The sequence below is a fragment of the Hippopotamus amphibius genome, chromosome 1 (assembly GCF_030028045.1).
Source record: "Hippopotamus amphibius kiboko isolate mHipAmp2 chromosome 1, mHipAmp2.hap2, whole genome shotgun sequence".
In the NCBI taxonomy this organism is placed as follows: Eukaryota; Metazoa; Chordata; class Mammalia; order Artiodactyla; family Hippopotamidae; genus Hippopotamus; species Hippopotamus amphibius.
Genome location: NC_080186.1, coordinates 148,399,252 through 148,425,961, shown reverse-complemented (window position 1 = coordinate 148,425,961; position 26,710 = coordinate 148,399,252). Strand labels below are relative to the sequence as shown.

Genomic DNA, 26,710 nt, shown 5'->3' with positions numbered 1-26,710 from the left:
GATTAAGGCTTGAATTCAGAGAAACCACCACTAGCCGTGTGATCATGGGCGGTGACAGATCCTTCTTGAGTCTCAGTTGCCACATCTGTAAAATAGGTTGCTCCTCATAGGGTGGCAGTGAAAGACGTGTGTGGGATGAGCCAGCCAAGCACCTGGGGCAGCACCTGACACCCAGCAGGTGTAAGCCCGAGTCTGCTGCCTCCTTGGCTTCTGGCTTCTGGCTTCTGCTCAGGGACTCAGTCTGCTTCCACTCTGGGTGGAGAGCCCCCAGAAGAGTCCAGGTGTGCAAAACTGGTGGGCTTTAGACTTCACTGAACACTTGATGGAGGAGGCAAAGGAGGGGTTTACATCACATATGTGCTTTGCTCTCATTCTTCCCGCCACACAACGCCCAGCCTCACTGGTTCCCCTCTCCTCCTCCCCAAGGTTCCCCCCAGAAATGTATTTCACTACTGGAATGTGCCCACCTGCGTTTCACCCAGCGTCTCCTTCCCTGTTGCCCACCACCAGTTGGAACAGCTTACACGCACACCTCCGCAAAGTGAATTCTCTCCCCTCCCCAGGTGGGCCACGGTGCTGACTTTTCTAGGAATAGTGTATATCAGGGGAGGATTTGCCTGCAGGAGCTGGAACTCGACCAGGAGTTATCCAGTGTTTCAGGAAATTACATGGACAGCCGCGCTGCTCATGGTACCTGGTTGCCAACTCACACACCTGTACTGGTCTGTAAGGTGAACCAATATGTGTTCAGTATATGACACCTGTAAGGACAAGTATTTGGCTACTTTGCTGTCTACTTGTAGCCATTCCAGGCATTTACATATTGAAAAACATGTTACTTTATTATTTCTTCTTTATATCACAGTTGGGGCATTATATAGAATTCTCCCCTACTGGATGTTAAGCAGCTTGTATTATTTATGAATTTAATTTTAGGATATTAAAGGGGACTGCACAGAACAACTGTCACAGAAAGGGACATTGAGTAGGATAAGGTTGAAACCCCTGAATCAGAAGGTGAGTCAACCAGATGTTGGAGCTATGTTGGCTTTTGATAAAGGGTTTAGGCCCAATTCCCTTAAATCTGCTGTGTCCTTGATCTTTTCCAGCTGCTTGAGACCGTAGGCCCATACACACATCTTCCTGGCAGCTCTTAGGGTGAGAGGAAAGACACCTAAAATATGATCTCTGAAGTTTTTGGTGGAAGGAAATTGGCCATTTGGGAGTAATGACTTTCTCTACCTGTGTGGTGTTACAGAGATCTCAAATCAACGCACAGGAATTCTAGTAATGACCTATCGAGATAAGCAGTGCAATAATAATCTTGCTTGTAGAACTGGACCCCGGGTACCTTTTTGTACATTCTTAGAAGCCCAGTAACAATAACAACAATGGGACGTTGTGCAAAGAGCACTAGCTGCGGGTCAGAGGCCATGGCCAAGGACCTCAGGGTCAAGTGGGGTATCTTTTTCTAACACTGAAGGTTCCAGACTATGCCCTAGGCTGAGGTTTTTCACACTGTGGTAGACTCATTGGAGAGTTATGAAATCAGTTTCTAGGGTCATGACCAGCTTTTTAACAAAAGTGAAATACAAGAGGATAGAACAGAAAAAAACATACCCGGGTGCATCACACCTTGTATTTCAGTTATGTATATGTGTACCAGGTCGTGATGTAAAACGTACCTCTCTTTATGGGTCATAGCCATGGATTTGACGCCACTGTTCCCTGACATAGGGAATCAGAATCTCCGAGGCTGCCCAGGCAAGTATGTGAAAATCAGCTCCCCTAGGGATTCCTAGGGCTATGGTTTGAGAAGCCTTGCTGTGAGCCTCTCAGGAGGTGCGTTCATCTGTCAGATTTCTCACTTGAAAGTGAGAGGAGGGTCAGGGTGGAAGGTGAAGGGGAGTCCAGGCCAGGTGGGGACCACTGTGAGTCTGAGGAAGAGGATAGGAGGGCACCCCTCCCCTTCACAGTTTTGTGAGGGTCAGGAAGTAGTTTTGGATTCCTTGGAGAGCTTTAGTTTTTCTAATTATTCTAGCAGGAAATATGAGGTTCTGTTTCTTATCATTTAGAGACCCTAAAACAGTCATCCCTTGGTATCCATGGGAAGAGTGGTTCGAGCGCCATCATTACCACCACCACCACCACTACCACCCCCGGCCTCACAGTTACCAAAGTCCACAGATGCTCAACTCCCTTATATAAAGTGGCTTAGTATTTGCGTATAACCTACACACATCCGAATACTTTAAATCATCTCTAGGTTACTTATAATACCTAATATGATGTAATAGTTGCTGCCACACAGCAAATTCAAGTTTCGCTTTTTGGAGCATTCTGGATTTTTTTTCCCTAGATATTTTCAATCCACAGTTGGTTGCACCCCCAGATGCAGACCCTGCAGATACAGGGGGCAAACTGTATGATCATAATCGCCTAGGTTTATTTCTCTGAGGTCACTGTCTGCGTTGTTAGATCACTGTCTCTCAAACGTTTACACGTATCAGAATCACTTGGAGAGCTTGTTAAATTCCAGATCAACAGCCCCAACACATCTGATTCAGTCGGTCTGAAATGAGGCCTAAGAACTGACATTTCTAATAAGTTCCCAGATGATGTTGTAGCAACTGGTGTGGGGATCACACTTTGAAAACCACCCTGTTAGATCAACAGAAAGAAATGTGTCCAGCAGAGTTCCGAATGCACAGCAGGAGTGCAGTAAATGCTTTCTTGATTAAACTGAACTGAATTCTCCCCAGCAGAAAGGTCTTCACTAAGGAACAATTGGTTCACTACTTTCAGCAGTGCAAGAAATGGTTCCTTGATAGTGAATAGTATGCTTTTTAAATGGGTGAATTGTATGGTATGTGAATTATATCTCAATAAAGCTATTATCAAGAAGCAGGGGAGGAAGGGAAAAGGGAAGGGGAAAAAGAAACGGTTGTCTTTTCAAAAACACATCAGAAATGCCTGTTATGCCTTAGAATGTGTCATATGAACACCCATGTCAAAGGAGAATGAAAAAGGCCTTCTAGCTGAATTCGGAGGCCCCTCTCAGCTCTGCCGCTCTCTGAACTTCCTCCTGGGACTCGGGGCCAGAAAAAGTATGTCTTGTTTTGCCTAAATGCCTGTCCGTTTCCCCTGCCAAAACCCATCCTGGTGCAAACATGGCTTTCCTTCCTGATCTCTCTTTTAAATTTTCCTGCTGTTTATATTTACCTGTCTGCGAGTTTTCCAAGCAACTGAAAGCCCTGGACACCCCAGGGGGCAAGAGATAGAGTTGAGGTTGTGGGATTGGAAACTAGTACCCACCTGGCAGAATGGAGCGACCAGGGACTACTTTGAGAGGTGGTTAATAATAGCACCTGGTCTGACTCCTGGCTGTCACCTACTAGCTGTGTGAACATAGATCGGCAGAGAACTTTTCTGAGCCTTAGTTTCCCCTTGTGTAAGATAGTTCACACTGCCTACCTTATAGAGTTGTCGTAAGAACGAGATGAGACAATGTGTATAGGTAACAGTGCTTAACACTGGAGCTAGGCACGCAGTAAGGACCAGCGGAAACTGTGGCAGTGACTGCGATGATGAAGGTGAGGGTCGACCTCATGTTAACAGTCGTCCTTTGATACCTGAGTATCAAAACAGGACGAAGGGCAACGGTCTTGCCTGCCGTGGATGGGCAGTGCCTTGGAATACAGTCTCTAAGACTTACAAGTGAATAAATCAATCCTGGAAACAGATGAGCTGTGACACTTTAATAGCCAGAAGCCCAGCGGAGCTGAGACGTGACAAGACCCAGAACACCTAGAAGTCCCAGAAGCCAACCCGAGCGTGCAGAAGGTGGCCTTTCCCACCGAGGCCTCTGCTTTATTGACAACACCCCCAAGGCCGGAGAACCAACGGTGATACGGATTTTTCTGCTTTGTGACTTGCTCCTTACTTCCCCCTCCCCTTCTTCTCCCCTTCCCTTCCCCCACCCCCTCCCCCTCCTCCCTTGGGGTCCCACCCGAGAGGTCCTCTCCCACATGCTCGGTGGCCTGCCAGCCCTGGAGACACACAGCTCCTTTATTTTTGGTGCCCCTCAGCAGGAGTCTCTGCAAGGCTCGATGGCACCAGAGATTGAAACGCTGGATTCTACGTGGGACTTCATTTGATTACACACAGCAGTAGAGCAAAGATTCCTGAACAAACTGAACTGAATTTGAGTCCTGTCTTCACCACTTACCTGGCCGGCTGTGTGACCTTGGACCAGAAACGTCTTCTGAGCTTGACTTCCTTCATCTTGCAATGAGGGTGATGAACCGTGATCTGCTTCCTTCACAGGGAAATCAAATCAAATCAAATCAAATGGAACGATGGAGGAGGAAGGCGTGTGGACTAAGCAGGGATTTGCAGATGCCTCTGGCCCCATGCGAGGCACGATGGCTACACTGGCAAGCAGAGCAGTTACAGAGCTCTCCCTCCTGCAGCCTAGAGTGGGGGGAGGCAGAGTCAGTCCGTCCGTGGCTACGGAACCATGACCTGAGCTGAGCGGCATGAAGGGCAAGGTCCAGGGCTCTGTGACCATCTTCCCTAGGGACCCGCTCTGGTCTGGGAAGTCAAGAAAGGCTTTAGTGAGGAGTCGGAGGTGTGAACCAGGATCTGAAGGGTGAGCTTGAGTTAACTAGGGGCATATGTGAAGAGGCTTGGACCTCAGCGATCCAGACAGAAAGACCAGCTCGGACACAGACGCTGAGGCAGAAGGGGTGGGTCATCGTGGGGCCTTTGGATGCCTGAAAGAAGAGGACATGGCAGGTGTATTAAGGAAGGGAAGGGCAAGATGGCTGGAGAGGGGGCAGGACCCACCACACACAGCTTGTCATCCTGGGGACGGATTTTGAACCTTCTTCCGAGAGCTATGGGGAGCCATGGAGGGGTTCCCAGCAAGTGAGTGGAAGAGGGCCATGGTGCAGTCCCCTTCTCCTCTGAGAGGGCACTCAGACTGCTGCGTGCAGACTCAGGTGGACCCAGGGACAGCAGTCACAGCCACTCTGGTTGGCCACAGACCACAATGGTCCAGACGAGGGATAGCAGTGGCCTGGACCGGGGCCACGTTCTTGCTGTGTCACTGTTTCGATGCCAGGGTATGAGAACCTCACCCTTCTGTCTCAGTGTCTTCAGGCTGCCACAGCAAGGCACCACAAACCAGGTGGCTTAAAACAACAGTTTAACCCCTCACAGTCCTGGAGGCTAGAAGTCTGAGATCAGGATATCGGCGGGGCCATGCTGCCTCTGCAGGTTCTAGGAAAGGATCCCTCCTCGCCTCTCCCTAGCTTCTGGCGTTGCCAGCAATCCTTGGTGTTTCTTGACGTGTAGAAGCATCACTCCAGTCTCTGCCTCTGTGATCGCGTGGCCTTCTCCCCGTGTGTCCAAATTTCCTTCTTTTTGTAAAGGATACCAGCCATTGTAGGCCCGCCCTGAATCAGTATGACCTCATCTCAACTTGATGACATCTGCAAAGACACTATTTCCAAGGAAGATCACATTCCTAGGTACTAGGGGTTAGGACTCCACCATATCTTTTGGAGAGGACACGATTCAACTCTCAGCAGCTCCTCTGAGTGCAGCTCCTGGTGCACACCCCACCAGGTAGAACCATCCTGAGTCCTAACTGCCCTTCAAAGCAGACAGGAGGGAAAGACTTCATTCAACACAGGAACGGGGTTTGCCATCCCCAGGGATTTATGTGCATTTCAGGTGGGATATATTGATACAAGGAGGACTTAGGAAGCACAGGCCCTGGGTTCTGGTCCTCACTCAGACCTCACTCGGCGGCTGAGAGATTTAGGGCAAGCCCTTCCCTTTCCTGAGCCTCGGGTTACTCTCCAGTAACCCCAGAATTGACGATACCTGCGCTGCCCTCCTTGTAGTGGCTTTGGGGGGAGTCCAGTGAGATAATCAACAAGCATTTCCTGAGAGGGTGCTGTGTGCCCAGCACTGGGGTAACTCACTGGGCGTGTTCCTAGGAGAGGGACAGCTAGTCCGAATGAAGCTGTAACATCCTTCCACGTTAACCCCCCCGGCTTTTCCCCTCTTTTGGCACGATGGTTACAAGCACAAACTCAGTGCCAACATCATCCAGTGGGCAGGGGTGGGGATGAAACAAGAGAGGCCAGGAGTGACAGTTCCTGAAGCTAAGTGATGGGTCCTTGGGGCTTCGTTATTCTGTTCTACTCTTTAAAATATGTTTGAAATGATTCTTAATTAAAAAAAAAAAAGAAGTTGAACAAAGAAGCCTACAGACTCTGGAGCCAGATTGCCTGGGTTTAAATTTGAGACCTGCCACTTACTGTGTAGACCTGGGCAAAGTTACTAAACCTCTCAGTGCCCCAGTTTCCTCATTAGTAACACAGGGATACTAACCTGCCTCGTGGAGTGTTTGTGAAGATGCGGCGAGTAAATGCGTGTTGGGTGCTTGGGTTGGTGCCTGGCAGGGTGTGTGCTAAACACGTGATGAAATAAGAGTTCCAGAGATCTTTGTGTTGCTGATCCAAAGTCACGCCTTCAAGGGATCACACACGCAGCCTTGCAGATCCTCTAACTCATGACTGCCACTTGGACTGTGTCTTGGTTTGGGTTTCCTGAAGCAGATCCTGAGACAAGATTTGAGTTGCAAGTTGTTAGTTTGAGAGATTTCAAGAAACAGCAAGGGAGTGGGGAAGTGAGAAGAGGAAAGGGAGACAGCCAGGAAGGGTGCCCGTGACACGCACCACGGCGGACAACCACGGTGACCCCACTGGGAGCCTGCACAGAGCCCGTGCTCGGGGTTATTTATCCCGCCTGAGGGGCGAGGGAGCTGGGGTGGTGATGCACACACATGCCGGTCCTTGGTTGAGGTTCACCACGTGGACTCAGAGCCCCAGGCAGCGGCAGCTGTTGGCAGGTGGGAGGCACGCAGGCAGAGAACAAACTACTGAGGGGGTGTGGGCAGGGCATACAGAATCCACCTGTGAGCACTCTGATACGTGCTCTTTGAACACCTGCATAAAGCCTTACACGAATGGAGGCTCACCTTCAGGATCAACCTCACCCCTTTTTGGATGGCTGTGACTCATGATTAAATTAGGGATAAGAAGGGCAGAAGCAATTCTGTGTTGCTTTACAATCAGAGCAGCCCCTGGAATGGAAACGATGCGTACGTGGCTTTAGGGTGGCCGCCTCCCTGCTGCTTCAGGGCAGACATCTCTCAGCCCTGGCATTTGCAAGCTGAGCCAGGATATACCCTCAGAGTCTTTCTGAACACTGCTTTAGCACAGGCACTTCCGTCAAGCCTGTTTGCCATCCCTGCCCTAGGGCTTATGAAACTGGGGGAAGTCCCAGGGTGGAAAACGCTGTGATACAGACTCACTGTATGATTCTGGGCAAGACATTTAACTTCTGGTCCTAGCCATCCCTCTCTGGGTAGAATGCAGGGACTGCTGGAAGTGAAACAGATGGGGTTTGGTGCTCTCTTACCGTCAGGCAGGGTTGGGTTTTAGACCTTGGCTCCATCATTTATAAACTGTGTTCCCTGGGCAGGTTACCCCACCCGCTCTGAGCCTCATGGTGTCTTTTTGTATAAAAGGGGGCCTTAGTACCCCATTTGTAGAGGTGGTGTAGATAATAGAGATTATGAACATCAAGTGCAGAGCTCCATGTGTGAGCAGGGCCTCAGTAGTTCTTCCCCGTCATTGTCATCATCATAACCATCATCATCTTCATCTAAAGTCCCTTCCAGCTCTGAAATGCTCTGACTGTATGCAATGTCCTCATCCACGAAGACAGCATGGTAAAATCAGGCAACGGTCCTGATTTTGTGTAAATGTTCTTTCTAATAAGGACAGGAGGCGCATAATTGCGCCTCCTTTCCACAAGCTGTCAGAAGGCCTTAATTGGCCCATGTGTAATGACTGCGGCCATCTGCGTTCGGGGTGATGTAGCGACGGGGCTCTGCCCGAGCGGGGCCCTCAATGATTAGAGCCGGACGGGGCGCTTTATTTCCCGCTGATGGGAGTAGTGGTGTGTGGTATAGGAGATTATCTCATCCTTGTGTTACTGACCTACCAGGTGAACCCAGCCAAGAAGCGGCGCTGGTGTGGGGTTTTTAGGGGTTTTGTTTGTTTGTTTGTTTGTTTGTTTAAGATAGTGTTCCTGCCCGAACACCAGCCTGTCTGGAGTGTGATCATGCCTCTTGCTATCTTGTCTCGCTGCCCAAGAAAGTCTCTTTGGGAAAGATTTAGTCCCTTAATTAGGGCAAGTTGATTTCTGCTCTCTACAGAGCCACTGTCCCAGAGAGAAGTGGGAAAGGGCAGGAGAAGCCGTATTAATCTTTGCGAGCAAGCAAAAGGCAACCTGGAGCATTTTTCAGCCTGCCAGCCTCAGGTTGTATATGGAGTTAATCTTTCCTCTGTATATCTTTTAATTGCTCCGACTTGCAAGGTGTCAGGCAACACAACACAAAACACACCTCCTCTCCAGTCTTTAAGTTTCTGGAGATTTAAAGCAAGTGTCTGGAGCAGCGTTTCCGCAAGCGCATCAGCACAGAAGTGATGTTAAGTGGTACCTAAGATGATCTCAGGTGGCTCAGAGACTTTGCATTAAGTAACGTTGACTCATGGGGAGAGAACACTTTCTCTTTTCAGTTCTCTTTCGTTTCCTCTGATTATCTCAGATGGAAAGTCTCCGCTGGTTGCCCATATCTCCCTTCTTGACAAAGAGGGAGGCAAGAAGATCTGGCTAAAATCTAGTAACATCACATTATTCTTATTTGTTTGGGGTTTGGTTTTTTTAAAATAAATTTATTTATTTTATTGGCTGTGTTGGGGTTTTTTTTGCTGTGTGCGGGCTTTCTTTTAGTTGTGGTGAGTGGGAGCTACTCTTCGTTGTGGTGCGCGGGCTCCTCATTGCCGTGGCCTCTCTTGTTGCAGAGCACAGGCTCTAGGTGCGTGGGCTTCAGCTGTTGCAGCACATGGGCTCAATAGTTGTGGCTCATGGGCTCTAAAGCACAGGCTGAATAGTTGTGGCACACAGCCCTAGTTGCTCCGCGGCATGTGGGATCCTCCTGGAGCAGGGCTCGAACCCGTGTCCCCTGCATTGGCAGGCGGATTCTTAACCACTGTGCCACCTAGGAAGCCCTGTTTGGGTTTTTTAATTTATTAGCTCTTTATCACAAATGGTACCGATTTTCCATTTATAGTGTTTGTTTCCTTTTAAAATAAATTTAATTAAATAAAAATTTTAATTTTAAAAAGTGAGTTGGTTTTATCTTTTTAAGAACTTTTATTGAGATATAATTGATATACATTAAACTGCATATATTTATAGTGTACAATTTGCTAATTTTTTCTTACTAGTAATATATATATGGCAATCCCAGTCTCCCAGTTCATCCCACCCCAACCCCCTCCCCCAACCCCGCTTTCCCACCTTGCTGTCCATATGTTTGTTTTCTAGTTGATTTTAAAAAGAATATCTTATGTAAATTGTAGTGTGGTAAGTGGAAGTGGCAGAAATCGTGTCAGTAGTATATGATTGTGAGAGATCGGGAAAACACAGCTAGAGAAGGGAAAGCCTCATGTGTCCACAGGGAACCCAACAATTCACATGCTGTTTGACCTCGGGCAAGTTTCTTTGCTTCTCTGAGCATCGGTTTTCTCATCTGTCAAATGGGGAAAACCATAATGCAGAGTATGATTTTATGAATCAAGGGAGATAAAATTTGTGAAGCCCTTTGCAAGTCCTAATCTGCCTTACCAGGGACAATGGTTCATTTCTATACAGGGTTAGAAAAATAAAAGGTTCAGTGGGTTCTGGATCAAGCAGTCAAGGGGCCCTGACTCCACTGTTAACTTCTGCTCCTTCCCTTCTCTGGACTTCAGCTTTCTGTCTATAATATGAAGAGACTGGACTGCTCCAGTGCTTTCCAGGCCTGGCTGTGCATCAGAATTACCTGTGGGTCAAGTAAAACCAAAGATGCTGATGCTGTCTTCAGTCTACCAAAACACAGTCACCTGGGAGGATGCCCAGGCAGCTGTGTTTATAGCCAGCTCTCCAGGTGATTGAACCACACCCCCTGACTTAGTAGGGCCCTTCCAGCTCTAACCCCTGATGGAGTGAATTCAGAGCAGAATTGTCTGACTTCTTTAACCTAGCATGCTATTTTTAAGGCTTAGTCATATTATTGTAATAGCTCATCCTTTTTTATTGCTGAATAGTATTTCCACCGTATGAATATACTACCTTTTATTTATCCATTCATCAGTTGATGTGTATTTGGATGATTTGATTTTCAATTTGGGGATATTATGAACATTGCTACTATGAACATTAGTGTACAAGTTTTCATGTGGACGTATATTTTCATTTCTCTTGGATATACACCTAGGAGTAGGATTGCTGGATTATATGGTAACTGTTTGCAACTGTTTGAGGAACTGCCAGACTGTTGTCCGAAGTGGCTGTGCCATTTTACGTTCCCACCAACAGTGTGTGAGAATTCTTATTTCTCCACATCCTTGCCAACACTTGTTATTATCTTACGTTTTCATTATAGCCATCCTAGTGGATGTGAAGTAGTAACTCATTCTGATTTTGTTGTGTATTTCCCTGGTGACTGATGATGTTGAGCATCTTTTCATGTGTTTATTGGCCATTCGTGTATCTTCTTTCAAGAAGTGCCTATTCATGTCCTTTACCCATTTTTTAAAATTGAGTTAAAATTCACATAACATAAAGTTAATCATGTTAAAATATACAATACTGTGTTAAAGTACACAATTCATTGGCATTTAGTGCATTCATAACCTTGTGCAGCCGTCATCTCTATTAGTTTCAAAATATTTTTACCACCCCTAAAGAAAACCCCATACTTGCTAAGTAGTCACTCCCCACTCCCCTCCACCCCAGTTCATGGTAATCACTGATCTATTTTCTGTCTCTGGGTTTACCTATTCCGGCATTTCATACAAATGGAATGATAGACTATGTGACCTTTTGTGTCTGGCCTCCTTTACTTCATCTAATGATTTCTAGGTGCATCCACATTGTGGCACGTATCAGTACTTCACTTCTTTTTTGGCTGAGTAATATTTCATTGTATGGATATATTCCATCTTTGTGTATCTATTTATGAGTTGATGGAAATTTGGGTTGTTTTGGCTGTTGTGAATAGTGTTGCTGTGAACGCTCATGTATAAGTAATCAAAAGATTTTTTAGCTGTTCTGGATTCCTTGATCCCTTGCATTTCTGTAAATTTTAGGATCAGCTTGTCAATTGTCGGTTTTTGCAAAGAAGCCAGCTGTGATTTTTGATCACATTGAATCTGTATATCAACATAGGAGGTATTGCCATCTTAACAACATTAAGTCATCTGATCCAGGAACATGGACTCTCTCTCCATTTATTTTGGTTGTTCATTTCTTTCAACGATGTTTTGTAGTTTTCAGAGTATACATTTTGTATTTCCTTTGTTAAATCGTAAATGGTATTTTTACCATTTTAATTGCATTTTCAAATTGCTTTCTTAGTTGCTAGTCTATAGAAATACAGTTGATTTTTAAATGCTGATCTGTACCCTGACATCTTGCTAAGTTCACCCGTTAGTTCTAATTTCTTGGTAGATTTCTTAAGATTTTCTGTGTAAACAATCATGTCATCCACAATTAAAAACACTGCTACCTTTTTCTTTCCAATCTTTATGCCTTTTGTTTCTTTGTCTTACCAATTGCACTGGCTAGGAATTCTAGTACAGTACAGAAGTGGAGAGTAAGTGGACAGCCTCTCTCCTGATCACAGGAGAAAAGCATTCAGTATTTCACCAGTTTATGATCTAAACTACAGGGTTTTTTTGTAGCCATACTAGAGTTTTCATAAAGGGCCCTAACCCTGATTAAAATCAAGAGACACTAACATTAAGGCTGGCACTTTTAGTAGAAAGAGACTGTCTTTGAGATTTATTTATAACAGCTTTTCCAGGCATGGGCCAGAAGCCAGCCTACATTACAATAAGCAAAAAGAGGAATTGGTTGTCATGTGTAATAAGAACATCTAGGAGTCTGTCTGCTTCAGGCACAGGGGGATCTGGAGAATCAAAATGTTATCAGGATAATGTCTCTCTCCATCTCTTCACTCTCTTTTTGCATGTTGACTTCAGTCTAATGTAAGATCCTTCCATCACCTCTCATCACCTCATTTGGCTAACGATGTCACGAGCAGCTCCAGATTTAGGGCCAACCAACCTAGCAACTCTAGTAAGAAAAAAGGGCCTCGTTTTTCAATAGTCTGAAAAAGAATTCTCAGGATTCATTGTTTGGACCAACTCAGGTCACAGGTCCATCCCTGAACTAATCACTGTGGCCTAGGGAATGGAAATCCCTGATTGGTCAGGCCCAAGCCTCATGCTCCTCCCCCTTGGAACCAGGAAATGGGGTCAAGCCCACCCACGTCTGAAGGACTGAGAAGGGGAGGGGGCAGTGTCCCAAGGAAAAACCAGAGTATTGTTGCCAGAAAATGAGGGAATGGGTCCCAGCCAGACATAAACCACAGCTGCCAGCTGCCTCATACAGAAGGCCTTTCTGTGTTCCAGGTTTGGCACTAACATTGGACCTCTTTAAACTTCAGTTTCCCCCTTTGCAGCACTCAGGTGGTGATTCCTGCCCTCCTGGGCCCTATCTGAAAGGTCCAGTGAGACAGTGTACCGAAAAGCTCGGTCTAAACTGTAAAGTGCAGCGCACATGTAAGGAAGGGGTCACGAGAATGATTACTCAGCAGCTGTTCTAACCCATCTGTCTGTCTGTCCTCTTCTCGCTCCCTCACAGAGCACCTGAAGAAGCCACTTGAAGACTACATGGCCCTTTTCCCCAGCGTGAGGATTCTCCGAACCAAGAAACGGGAAGGGCTCATAAGGACACGGATGCTGGGGGCCTCAGCAGCAACTGGGGATGTCATCACATTCTTGGACTCACACTGTGAAGCCAATGTCAACTGGCTCCCCCCCTTGCTCGGTAAGGGAAGCTCGCGCGGTGAGGTAGGCAGCCTGGAGTGAGCCGGGCCACCAGCCCTGCCTTCTGCAGGGGGTCATCTGTAACACAAGGCTTCCCTTGCCTGCTTGAGATGCACCCAGCACAGTGCCAGGCTCCACGAGAGTGTCAGGTCTTCAGGAGTGCTCAGGGCAATTTTAAAAGTCCTGTCCCTTAATTTTACAGAGAAGGAAGCTGAGACTCGGAGAGGGGAAGTGACTTGCCCAAAGTCATAGACCACATTAGTGTCTAGTGACATGATTGCTTCCTCCAGGTTACTTCAGGTGTTATTGGAAAGCAAGCCAAGGCTGCCTACTGCTAAGAGCCAAATTGTAAGGGACATCATCATATCAATTTAGAACAGTTATCATTCACTGCACTGCTACTGTGAGCAGGGAACGCTGTAAGCTTTATCTCCAGTCCTCACAAAACCATGCCACATTGAAAGTCTCCCCTTTTCTATAGTAGAAGAGACTGAAGTGCAGAGATATTGAGTGAGTCACTCGTTCCCTTGGGCCGTAAATGTCAACATCACCATCTGTCTGACTCCAAAGTGTATCCTCTTTCAGGGTTCCACATTGCCTCCCTAAATTCGTTTCCTCTTCGGGGAGTTTCTGACAGCTCTCAGGGACAGGGCTCTGGACAGGGGGCAGTGTGATCCAGGAGTCATCCACGTAGCCTTGTGGACAGAAGGGAGACAGGAGGCCAGGCTGCTGGGCAGTGAGGTGCCTCCTCAGAGCTGGTTGAAGAACCAGGTCTGAATCTCGAGGCTTTCAGCTTTGAGGAAGGCAGAGAGCTGCTGCCGACAGCGGATGTTGGAGAGGAAATGTCCTGCTAAGACTGGGAGTCAGGTGAGGGACAGGAATGGAAGATGATTGGGGAGGATCCGTCAATCCAGAGAGAAGAGTGAATGCCTCAAAAATGGATAGGGGCACTTCCCTGGTGACTCAGTGGTTAAGAATCTGCCTGCCAATGCAGGGGACACGAGTTCGATCCCTGGTCCAGGAAGATCCCATATGCCGTGGAGCAGCTAAGCCCGTGCGCCACAACTACTGAGCCTCAGCTCTAGAGCCCCCGGGCCAGAACTAAAGAGCCTACACTCCACAACTACTAAAGCCCGCGCACCTAGAGCCCGTGCTCCACAACAAGAGAAGCCACCGCAACGTGAAGCCCATACACCACAACCAAGAGTAGCCCCCGCTCACCACAACTAGAGAAAGTCCGCACACAGCAACAGAGACCCAATCCAGCCAAAAAATAGATTAATTAACTTTAAAAAAAAAAAAAGGATAGATATGCTGTCCGTAACAGAAAGCATAGGGAGCAAAGAGGACTCAAATTTAGGGCAAATTTGAGCATGTATGAGAATCACCTAGAAGACTTGTTAAAACACAGAGTGCTGGGCCCCATTGCAGAGTTGCCAGTTCAGGAGGTCCGGGGTGGGGCCTGAGAAGCTGCATTCCTAACAGCCCCTGGTGATACCAGTGCTGCTGGTCCAGGGACTACACTTCGGGGAACACTGATTAGGCCCCCATTCAGAAGTGAGGACAGAAAGCAAAACCCACACAGTTTCATGAGATAACCCAACAAATTTGTTTCCTAACACAGATCAGCATGGAACTTTAGACGGTATGCTTTTAACCCCAAGAGTCCAGGATCCCACTGGGCTAGGGAAAGGATATGACCCAGCTTTTCTGGTAAACTGTTTATTTAATTAAACCAAGAGATCTGCATCTGCCTCTCATGACTAGAAGAGAACAAAAAAGAAAAAAAACCTCACTATACATTCCCTAATTTATGAAGGAACATCCCATTTGGTGGGTCATTCAGTGACTCATAAAGAGAATGAAGTGGTGGAACACGAGGCTGAGCCTGTGGTCCAAATAGCCTTATTCTGTTTCTATGGAAATATATGAGGGTAATTTTCATAATCTGCAGGCTTACATGGAAGAAACATTCTTCTTTTTTTTTTTTCCTTTTTCCAATAAAAATGTTAACCAGTGGTGTAGATTTAAGTCTGTCCCTGCTAATATGAGCAGCTGACCGAGCCCATCAAGGCTTTTGTCTCGGAAGCCATGAACACACATAGTTCACTCTGCCTTCTTTGGAGAGCAGGCATTTCTGAGTCTGAGAAGGATTCAACTCCCCCAAAGGAAATCCACTGTTGATCATCTTCTTCATCTCTATCATCATCATCACTACCATCATCACCATCACCACCATAACCACCATCATTACCACCACCATCATCATCACCACCACCATCACCATCACCACCACCATCATCACCACCATCACCATCATCATCACCAGCATCACCATCATCACCACCACCATCACCATCATCATCACCACCACCATCATCACCACCATCACCATCATCATCACTACCATCACCATCATCATCACCACCACCGTCATCACCACCACTGCCACCATCATCACCACCACCGCCGCCATCATCACCACCATCACCACCACCACCACCGCCATCATCACCACCATCACTGTCATCATCACCACCATCACCACCACCACCATCACCATCATCACCACCACCATCACCACCACCACCACCACCATCATCACCACCACCATCACCATCATCATCACCACCACCATCATCACCACCATCACCACCACCATCACTACCATCATCATCATCACCACCACCACCATCATCACCATCATCATCACCACCACCACCACCATCATCATCATCACCACCACCATCACCACCACCACCACCATCATCACTACCATCACCATCATCATCACCACCACCATCATCATCACCACCATCATCACTACCATCATCACCATCATCACCACCACCATCATCACCATCATCACCACCATCACCATCATCATCATCAACAACAACATGGCTCTGCTGGTCCCTTGTCTCTTTAGGCCACAGCCACATTTGAATGTGACAGCTACATGGTGAAGCAGACAGGCCAGGCCTTGTTATCCACATATTGCAAATGAGAAAACTGAAGGGCAGAGAGAAAGAGGGGGATGCTCAGCCCCAGCTCCTGCTTCTGAGATGCTTTCAGCAGTTCTGGGCACAGAGGATGTCGGCAGAAGACTAGTCTTGTGCTCGAGGCTGGGCTAAGCCTCTTGGCCCCATCATCCCACTTTGTCTTCACAGAGATCCCATGAAATAGGTGCTGTCTTCCTCCATTTTGTCTGCCAGGAAATCGAGGTTCAGAGGCGTCAGATAACCTTTCCGAAGGTTATACTGTTCATAGATGACAAAACCAGGGTTTGAACCTGGGCATTCTGTCTCCAAGTAAGTACAGTACTGTGGAATGCTGCTTCTCTATGCCACGACCTTGACCTCACACCTCCCGCAATCAGCCAGCATCTAGCAGAGCACTGCGTCCTCAGCCCACACCCTCCCTGGAAGGGAAGTCCCTCACACAGCTGTGAATAATTAGGAGGGGAGGCCCTTCTCTAGATCTTTCCCTGGGAAGATTCTTCAGCTTCCTTAAGAATGCATAGGGAGCCTGTCCACAAGGCAGATGCAAGCTCCACCCCAAGAGATCCGGATTCATTGGGCCTGGGGCAGAGCAGCCCAAGGGAGGGGATGGGGTTTAAACACAGCCTGGGTGCTTCTGGCACTGGTGGCCCCAGATCTACACTTGGGGACACAGCATTGAAAGCACTGTTTTTCAAATTTTTTTGACCATGTGCCACAGTTAGAAATACATTGGACATGTCAATCCAGTACACAGATAAACACACTAATGCAGTATAACTGAAATATTTACCAAAACAGTACTTTCCATCATCACCTAGAATGCACCCTGACATTCTTTTTTTGCTTCACTACACACACACACACACACCCAATTTCATGACCCACCTATGGATCATGTCTTACAGTTTAGGAAAAGGCAAAACTGCTGCTTTCTCTCCTGGAAGAAAAATCTACTGGCAGCTGCTAGCCTACCCTGGCCCTACCAGACTCCCCATTCAAAGCCTTGAACTTGACTCCTGGCCAAAGCAGCACAGCCCACTTGCCCATCATGGCAGGTCTCTGGCACCTCCTTGTTGTAGTCAGGGCTTCTTGGCAGGAGGCACACGGAAGGGCAGAGAGTGAATTTTATAGAAAGGGACATGGAGCCATCTAGGTTAAGACCCCCGTTTGCCATCTTGAGTCACCTTGCTGGCAGCATCCCTGCAGGGCAGAGGTCTGTCAGGCCATGCTTGCGCACCTCCAGTCCCGAGGAGCTGATGGGACAGCCCATTCCCTCTCCAGTAGTTCTGACTATTGGGAAAAGTGAACTGGACTCTCTTGCAAGGAGGGCCATTTGTTCTCTGATGGCAGGAAGGAGGTGTTGGGGAGCTTCAGGGACAGGCAGTCTGACATGAAGGACAAGTGCTAGGGTGCCTGGCTGCTGGGCCACAAGTCAAGTTCAGGACTCGGAATGGGGAGCATGGCAGAGCCAGAACAGGGGCCCTCCCAGAAGGAAATTAATCTCTCCACAGCAGTGCTGAGCAGGACAGGCACCTGTGCTAAACACCTGCAAACATTGCTGTATCCAGTACTCCTGCGACCAGAGCTGCCTGTCCCCATTTCACAGAGGAGAACACTGAGGCTGAGATGTTATTTACGTAGCTGGCCCTAGGCCCCCACGTGGATGGCAGGATGGGCTGGGAGCCCTGGTCCATCTTGCTTAAAGCTTGTGCTCTTTCTTCCTCATGGAATCTCAAACCCGGGTGTTCAGAGAAATCACGCAGGAAACACGTTACAGACGTGAATATTGCAGAGCAGGGTCGTGCACGAAGGTGCTCCCCAACCCGGCCTCCCTAATGGGTGTCTCTTGGCTTCATCAGACCGCATCGCTCGGAACCGCAAGACCATCGTGTGCCCGATGATCGATGTGATTGACCACGATGACTTCCGGTACGAGACGCAGGCCGGGGATGCCATGCGGGGCGCCTTTGACTGGGAGATGTACTACAAACGGATCCCGATCCCTCCAGAACTGCAGAAAGCTGACCCCAGCGACCCGTTTGAGTAAGTACGAGTGACCCAGGCCAGTCCCGGTGGCTGACCCAGCGACCCCTCCCCAACACACCCGCAATTCAGGATTGCTGCCTCCCCCAAAAGTCCAGTGCAGGGGGGCCAGGGCAGACGTCCCCAGCCAGAAGCACAGTCACTCCCAGCTTGTCACAGGGCCTTGGCTCAGGGACCACCAAGCTGGTCACCTCTTTCTTGCCCACCCCAGGACTGCCAGCTGGGTTGGTAAACCTAATGCCCAGTGGTAGTCGTCACCGTCATCACTGCCATTGTCATTGTCACCACCATTTATTGCACACTTTCTAAGTGCCAGGTGCAGTGCTAAGCACACTACACACTGATCCTTTTAACCCCAACAGCCTTATGTAGTAAAAATTATTTCCTGTGTTTTCCAAGGGGGGACACCAAGGCTCAAAGAGCATAAGTAGGCTGTCCAGGTCACGCAGCAATCTAGTGGCAAAGGCTCGATGCCATGGAGGCCTGCCTGCCTCTGGAGCTGACCTTCCCATCCTTCAGTTACACCCTCTTGGAGGTATTAGGGAAATAGCATCTTGTCCCATGGTGGAAGTGTTGGGGGAGGCGGGTGTGGACTGGACCTGTAGCATCCTGGAATAGGAGAGCTAGAGGGAGGTTACAGGTAATGAACTCCAGCCCCTTGCAGAAGAGGAGACTCAGGCCCCAGGACAGGGAGGGACTTCCTTGAGCACACAGTGGGCTAGCGGCTGAGCCAGAAACAGAGCCCCGTCCCGCTCTGGTACCCCAAGCTCCGGAAGGGTCTTTCCTCCCACAGTGGGCTCGCCATCCCTGCAGCTGTCCCGTGAGCCCCTCCAGCTCTCCTGCCAGAGGTGTGGAAAGATCTTTGGGTACAAAGCCAAAGTCCAGCCTCTCCTGCTGTATTAGCTTCCTGATTAGTTTCCTACTTATCTCTGTGGTAATAAATTATCACGAGCTTACTGGCTCGTTAAAACAACACAAATGTATTCTCTTAAAGTTCTGGAGGTCAGAGGTCCGAAAGGGTCTTACTGGGCTAGATCACAGCGTTGGCAGTGCTGCGTTTCCTCCTGATGCTCTGGGAAGGGATCCATTTCCTTGCCTTTCCCAGCTTCTAGAGGCTGCTCACATTCCTTGGCTCATGGGTCCCTCCATCTTCAGAGCCAGCAACATCGCATCTTCCAGTCTTCCCCTCCTCCCTCTCCTGCTCCCTCTGCCTGTCCCTGTCTGTCTCCCTCCTTCCCTCCCGCGCCTCCCCCTACACCTCCCTCCCCCATCTCTCTCCCTGTCTCTTGCGTCCGTCATCATGTCCCCTTCTCTGACTCTGACCCCCCTGCCTCTTCACTTAGAAGGACCCTCAGGATTACATCGGACCTATCCAGGTAACCCAGGATAGTCGCCCTGTCTCAAGATCCTTTACTTAATCACACTTGCAGAAGCTCTTTGCTATGTAAGGCAGTCTAGTCATTGCTCCCCGGGATGAGCATGTTGGCTTCTTTGGGAGGCCATCATTCTGCCTGCCACCCCTGTCTAACCACAGCGTAGCCTCCGTGAAGCCCAGCTGTTCTGGCTCCCCTTCCCCACCTGAGAGAGGGGGGCAGCTGACAGCTTAGCCATCTTCATGGGCACGTTACACCCAGGGGTCCGGGGGCCCCCAGTGCTCTGAGCCCCAGGGAAGGCTCAGAGGTAGGACGAGATGGGCTTGTTTGAGGAAGTGGAGGGTGGCCGGGGCGAGGAGCAGCGTGGGATGAGAGCGGAGGGCGTGAGTGGAGCCCCCGTGCTTCCCCGGCAGGCCAGGCGTTTGTGCTCCGGTCCTGACCTCCTGTACCCTGAACATGGTCAGACGCTGCCATTAGAGCCCTTCGTAGGCCACAGATATGGTTTAACCCGCACCACATCATGCAGCCAGCCCCTACCCCAGTGTGCCCCACAGGCAGCCCCCAGGGGTCCTGAATTCTTGGACAAGAGTGCGAATAGCAGGGGGAACTACTCTGTGGCCTGACTTGGCAAAGCAGTTCTAGCTGACGTAACCGTGCTTGAGTCTTACAACGTGTCCTTGGGTGTTGGTGGAACTCTCTCCACTTGCCCGATTGGGATCCTGTGGTTCAGAGAAGAAACGACACCTGCCCAAGGTGACACACAGCAGAGGCTGAGGTCAGGCAGGCTGCTCCAGAAAATGGGATTTTTAGGGTCACCAGAACCCCCTTTTATGGTTTAAATCTTTGCCATAAGCCAACTCATAGGCCCTAGATTTGCAAGGTACATAAGGGCAGGTCTGGGCCTATTCATCCTCCTCGTTGCAGGATGAGGGAAGTGTAGGTGCAGGTCATGCAGCCGGTTAGAAGCAGAGGCCCAGCAAGTTTTGTCTGCAGCCTCAGTCTCCTCGTCTGGATATTAAAGGAGTTGGCCCAGCCCTAGAGCAGGGACTCTCAATCCTGGCGGCATGTTGCCATCACCTGGGGAGTTTATTTAAAAAAACAAAAAAAGAATAAGAAGTATAACAGGGGCTTCCTAGGTGGCGCAGTGGGTAAGAATCCGCCTGCCAATGCAGGGGACACGGGTTCGATCCCTGCCCCAGGAAGATCCCACATGCCGTGCAGCAACTAAGCCCGTGCGCCACAACTGTTGAGGCTGCGCTCTAGAGCCCGTGAGTCACAACTATTGAGCCCATGTGCCGCAACTACTGAAGCCCATGCACCTAGAGCCTGTGCTCTGCAGCAAGAGAAGCTACCGCAATGAGAAGCCAGCACACAACAGAGTAGCCCCCACTCGCCGCAACTAGAGAAAGCCCGTGTGCAGCAATGAAGACCCAACACAACCAATAAAATTAATTAATTAATTAATTAATTTAAAAAAAAGAAGTGTAACAGATTCATTTTGCTGTACACCGGAAGCTAACACAACATTGTATATCAACTATACCCCAATAAAAATTTTTTAAAAAAAGGAGAAAAAGGACTCAGGCTGCCCCTGAGTCCAGTTACACCAGAGTCTCAGGGTGGGGAATTCAACATCAGCTCCTGGCTGATGCTAACACGTGGCCAAGGTTGAGAGCCACTGGCCCAGATCCTTCCCGAGGGACTCTGCATCCTTTGTACCCTCTGATTTCTTCCAGAAGTCTCAGTCCTCTGTCTTGCACTCAGACAAAACCCCAGGAAGAGACCACTAAGAAATCCTGGTCATTCTCTGCACGCCCCCCTACCATGCCCCGCGAGCGGGCACCCCCCAGGCACAGCGCTGTGCCGTGATGTTCGAAAGACACAGGCTTTGGTGGCGGCTCATCCGCTTCCTAACCACATGCCCTTGAGCAGAGTATAGAGCATTTCTGAATTTCAGATTTCTCCATGTGAAAAGAGGGCTAGCGACAGGGCTTTGTGAGAGCTGGCAACGCTGGTGAGGTGAGCGGCACACACTAGATGCCGAATTGTTGTTATTATTACTGTCGAACACAGGAGAAAACAGACCAGGCTGGAGAGGAGGCCTCCCTCTGGAGGTGAAGCCCCGCACATCCAAAATGCCTGGTAGCTAATATCCTACCTCTTCCATGGCGCCTGCCGCTGGCTTCCACCCAGGCTGACGTTTTTGTGCGGAGTCTTAGGTTTGATTTCCCGTGAAGCACCGAGTCAGAGCCACTCTCTGCCCCTCCAGGTGTTAGGGCTCCAGGCAGAAAAACCTGAGACCCCACAACCTTCATGAGACAAAGGAAGGTTGATACTAATAACACCTTACTTTCCTATACTACTGGATACTTTCAAAACTACACTAGCAATGTGAGCTAGGAAGTGTAGCTATACATCCCTGTGTAGATGGGAAAACGGGCTCAAAGAGGTTAAATCAGTGCTGTCCAGTAGAAATATAATGCGACTCACATATGTACTTCTGAACGTCCTCATAGCCACATTAAAAAAAAGGTAAAGAGAATAATCTCCAAAACTTTTTCCATGAATGATGCTGTCCAGACACAACTCTCCAATGTCATATGTATCTTCTATTTTTGGCAGTCATCTGTGTTTCATTTACATGTCTCCTTATTAAATTTCATTTTGTTAAAGAAAAAAGGTAAAGAGAAGCAGATGAAATTCATTTTAGTAATATATTTCATTTAACCTACTATGTCTAGAATATCTTATTTTAACATGTGACCAACACTTTGAAATTACTGAGATCTTTTCTGTTCTGTTCTTCATGTTCAGTCTGGGAATCACACTGCCAGCACCTCTCAGTTCAGACTGGCCACATTTCACGTGTCAGTAGCCACGTGTGGCCAGTGGCTCGCATACTGGGCAGCACAGGGTGCTAGTGCTAAGCTCTTCATCCCGGGTCGCACCACAGGTTAGGGAGAGATGAGGCTGGAGTGAGGGTTTCCCCGTTTCTGATTTCATGTCCTTTGCACTCATCACCTGCTTCTGGATCGTTCCTTCCTGAGAGAAAGCAGTATATTGTGGCCACGTGGGATGTGGCTGCGGTATAGATTAGAGACTCAAATCCCAGCAGTGCTGCCTTAATAGCTGTGAAGGCTGGAGTAAGTTACCTGTCTGTAGTCCGGTTTCTGTGTACATAAAATGGGGTAATAGTAAGGAGTAAATTCATTTTAATAATCAATTAGTTCAATATAGCACTGGCAGATTCAAGGCCTCAGTCAGTGCTCAAGGGATCTCTTCTAAAGGGGTCCCCTCCTGTGCTGTCAAGGCTCATCTGCTGCAGGAAGCCTCTCAAGGCGTGTGGGTTAGTTCACGTCTTTCCAAATTAGTCTACTTCCCCTGAGCGTGCGGTTCCTGAGGCCAGGAGGGGCCGTGGAGGTTGCTGCTAGAATGGTCTTCATTTTAGGTTTTGGAGTTTTTCAGTGGAGCCAGACAAGGCCACGGCCATTCAAAGAGATGTTCACACAGCGAACGCTGGTGGCCCCTCCCAGGTGCCAGCCCCACAGGAGGCACCGCACCCCCGATGGATCGTCTCTGCTCCCGAGCTTGTGCTCCCTCCTCCTGGGTGCCTTCCCCTCCCCCAAGCTCCCACTCTGTCCACGCCCACCTCGAATGCCCCCCTCTGAGCATCCTTCCTTGACTCTTGCCCCGGCTCCCTCCTCACCCCAAACCTGGGGGCAGACCCTCCCCCGCTTTCCGATAGTGCTGGCTACACCTCCCAGGGGCCCTCGTGATGCCCCACCTGGCTTCTGCACCCTCCTGTCCTGAGCTGGCTGCCCCGCCACACAGGTGGCACTCTCCAAAGATTCAGTCTGACCCTGATTTACCTCCAGATTCTTCCAGCATCTGCTTCTCAGCTGGCACTCGATGAATAAACTAATGAGAGAATGAATGAGTGGAGTTCATCTTATCCCAGTTTAACTGAAAGAACAGTGACTGTGGCTTCTTCTGTGAACTCTCAGCAGAAAAAAAAATGTCTTTGCTGGGCTTACAGAGTATGAATCATCAAATGATCTTATCGCAAAACGCAGAATCCTAAGCTGTGTCCCCCAGAGATTGTTTTGTAGGTCTGAGGCCGGGCCCAGGACGCTGTATGTGTTTTCACCTAAGACATTCTGCAGCCTACACAGGCTTGGAAAGACCTGGTTCAGACCATTTAACCAACGGGAGAACTGGAGAGATATATATTTATGATGCAGCTACAAGGCCCACAGGGAAAAATCACTATGATTTCATTTCACAAGTATTCTTAGGTGTTAACCATTGGTTAAGATGTACTATTTGTGAAGAATATAGGCAAGAAGGAAGAAAGCTAGTGGCCTCACTCAGAAGGGCTTTGGATTCCCTGCTGGACACGTGGGCTGTGTTCCCAGAGCAGCGGGGAGCATCATCCCTGGGGGAATAGCAGTATCTGAGAGCAAGATACCCCAGGTGCGCACGGCCAGGACGTCCGCGTCCTCACACCACGTTCTTCTTCCCGCAGGTCTCCCGTGATGGCCGGCGGACTGTTCGCCGTGGATCGGAAGTGGTTCTGGGAGCTGGGCGGGTACGACCCAGGCTTGGAGATCTGGGGAGGGGAGCAGTACGAAATCTCGTTCAAGGTGAGCTCTCGGGAAGTCCCCTCGTTGTTGGCAAGGTGCGCTTGGTGCCTGTCCTGGCAGGCTACCTGCCTAGCATCTGTCTGAGCCTGGAGAGACTGGAGGCCTCAGGTTCTGCAGCCCATCTGCTCCTTAGGTGAACAAGTGAGGAGCCGCTGGCCACTGCTTATTGGGGTGGTGGTCGGGGGGGGGGGGAGCAGGGAGGGGGGTGGCATGGAAATCCTCAGGCTGCCAAAGGCTGGCCTGAGCCACAGCTCTGGCTGGTGTTTGCCTTGCATCGTCCCTTCTTAGATGATAGTGTTGGAATAAGACAGGCCTCACTTCCACGAAAGAGATGGCATGTCTCCCACTGAGAAGCCCAGCAAACCAGCAGAGGGGAAGAGGGAGAGCACAACGGCCAAATAAGACACGTAGGCCATCAGGAATCTCTGCTCAGGATGGTCACCTGGCCTCACAGATGCTGACGTGTCCTTAGTGGTCCTTGGCCACCCCTCTCAAGTTTTCCCTTTGTATCTGTCACAGCTGGAGTTTGATGTAGAGAGACCAGGGCTAAGAGCTTGAGTTGTGGAGCCAAAAGCCTGGGTTCCAGTCCCAACTCCACCACTCAGTAGCTGCGTGACTTTGGGCAAGTTGCATTACCTCTCTGAGCTTTCTTTCCTCATTTGAGAGAATAACCATACTATCTATCTTACAGAGCTTTTGTGAAGATTAAATGAGATAATATCTAGAAAGTGTTTAGCATCCAACCTGGTGGCACAACCACCAATTAATAACTGGTAGAAATTATTAAAGTCAGTGAATAAATATTTACAGTAACCTATTAGACCAGCCCATGTGCTGTAGAAGCTTCTGACAATGGTGGTAAAGGACATGATGGTTACTAGTTAACTATGCAAACTAGTTACTAGTTAACTCCCCCTTTTGGTGGGATTTTTGTGTTGATCTCAGATGAAGAAGAGACGCTTGGTCCCTCTGAGGGGAAGGTTAGCTTGCCCTGTGTGGTTGGTCAGGGCCTGTTTCTAACACCCCTGGAACCCCTGGTAAGGCATATCCCCAGCCCATGAGGGATGGCCAGCAGCATTGCTGGGCTGAGCCCTGTGAATACATCAGCTTCTTAAGCAAAGGACCATTGTCACACACAGCAGTTAAGGCTTCAGTACTGGGGTTAGATTGCCTAGGTCAGATCGCAGCTCTGCTACTTCGTACCAGCTTTGTGATCTTGGACAAAGAATCCTTATTTCACTGAGCCTCAGTTTCTGCTTCCATAAAATAGGTTTAACGATACTTTAATCCTCACAGGGTTGTTGAGAGGATTAAATAAGGCCATTCTTGTTACGTGCTTCTTAATAAGTACCCTAAAATAATGAAATAGTAAATAATGAAATATAGTTTCATGACTGTCATAGTTGCTGTGTGTGCCACTGGGTAGGGGAGCATTTCAGAACTGGGGAACATAAATTCTTGATCAGCAAGAAAAGAACCTAGAATTCTGCTGAAACATTATTTTGGTTTGAAAAGCAGTTTATGTCCGTTTTACCTTCAGGCTTCTGAAGTTGTCTCCCATAAGGGGGCCAGCCCCCTAAATCAAACTAATATTAAAATCCAGGGGTGATATTAAAAATATTTAACAACAGTGATGACACAAGCACCAACGAGTCAGCAGATGCCAGCTGTCAACAGCTGTGCATCCACCCTGGTGCTCTACAACTCAAGTGCAGCCCTGATCAGAGCTGGCAGGACCCTGGCGGAGCCCTTCACACGTATTGGCTTATTTAATCCTCAAAACAACCCTAGGAGGGTGGTATCATTATTATACCCATTTTGCAGGGAGGCAAGTGGAATTCAGACCCAGGTCCCACACAGCTGGAACTAACAGAACCAGGACCCGAGCCTTGGTCTGCACGACTACAAAGCCCACGCTGCAACCCACCATGTTGCATAGGCCTCTGCAGGGATATGAGAGCACTTGAGAAGAAAACTAGCCTGAGAGGTTGGCTGTAATCTCTCACTCTTTCTTCTCAGTTTTTGCCTCCTCCTGGGGTATCCTTACTAGGATATTCTGCAGCCTCTCAGTGAAGTGTATTAGTAATAGTCTAAGTCAGAAATAGGTTTGCTCTCCCAGCCAACTTTGACCCATCAGTAGGGGCTGCCCCAGTTCTGTGTTAGTATGTATTGCGAGGCTGCATCTGAGCTTATCAGAAAAGGAGTGGTGATTGATTAGTGATGTCTGCCCTGGGTGCAGGTTTGGTGAGTGACGGCACATATGTCATTTATTTAGTATCCCTAGGCCATGCAATCTAGTTTTCCAAATGTCACATGCTTACAGTGGAATCACACATAAGGAATCAGAAGAGTTTTAACCTCACAGTTTCTCAATCCATCAATTAAACAAACTTAATTTATGAAGTTTTCTACTAAATTTGTTTCCAGAAATGGGCACATCAGTGTTCTGAGTTCTCACCAGAACGTAAACGTCAGTCTTTATCTGTTGTATCCCAAGAACCAAAAGGATTGCCTGACAGGGAGAAGACACGTAATAAATAATCATTGGTTGAATATTCAGGGCAGATGTGTCACTGGCCAGAGCCAGCCTCCTTGGTCAAGCTCCTTGGTCAAGAAGTCCTGCTTCA

General features: G+C 48.6%; 1 protein-coding gene across 2 annotated transcripts in view; it reads left to right on the top strand.

Moving 5' to 3' along the window:
* The window catches only part of GALNT10 (polypeptide N-acetylgalactosaminyltransferase 10), a 216,194-nt gene that overhangs the window by 160,687 nt on the left and 28,797 nt on the right, over window positions 1-26,710 (top strand). For both annotated transcript variants that reach the window (XM_057730281.1, XM_057730289.1), the window contains 3 exons: window positions 12,838-13,023; window positions 17,884-18,067; window positions 23,966-24,083. In XM_057730281.1, coding sequence (XP_057586264.1) covers window positions 12,838-13,023; window positions 17,884-18,067; window positions 23,966-24,083 — 488 coding nt within the window. The remainder of the gene's footprint in view (window positions 1-12,837; window positions 13,024-17,883; window positions 18,068-23,965; window positions 24,084-26,710) is intronic.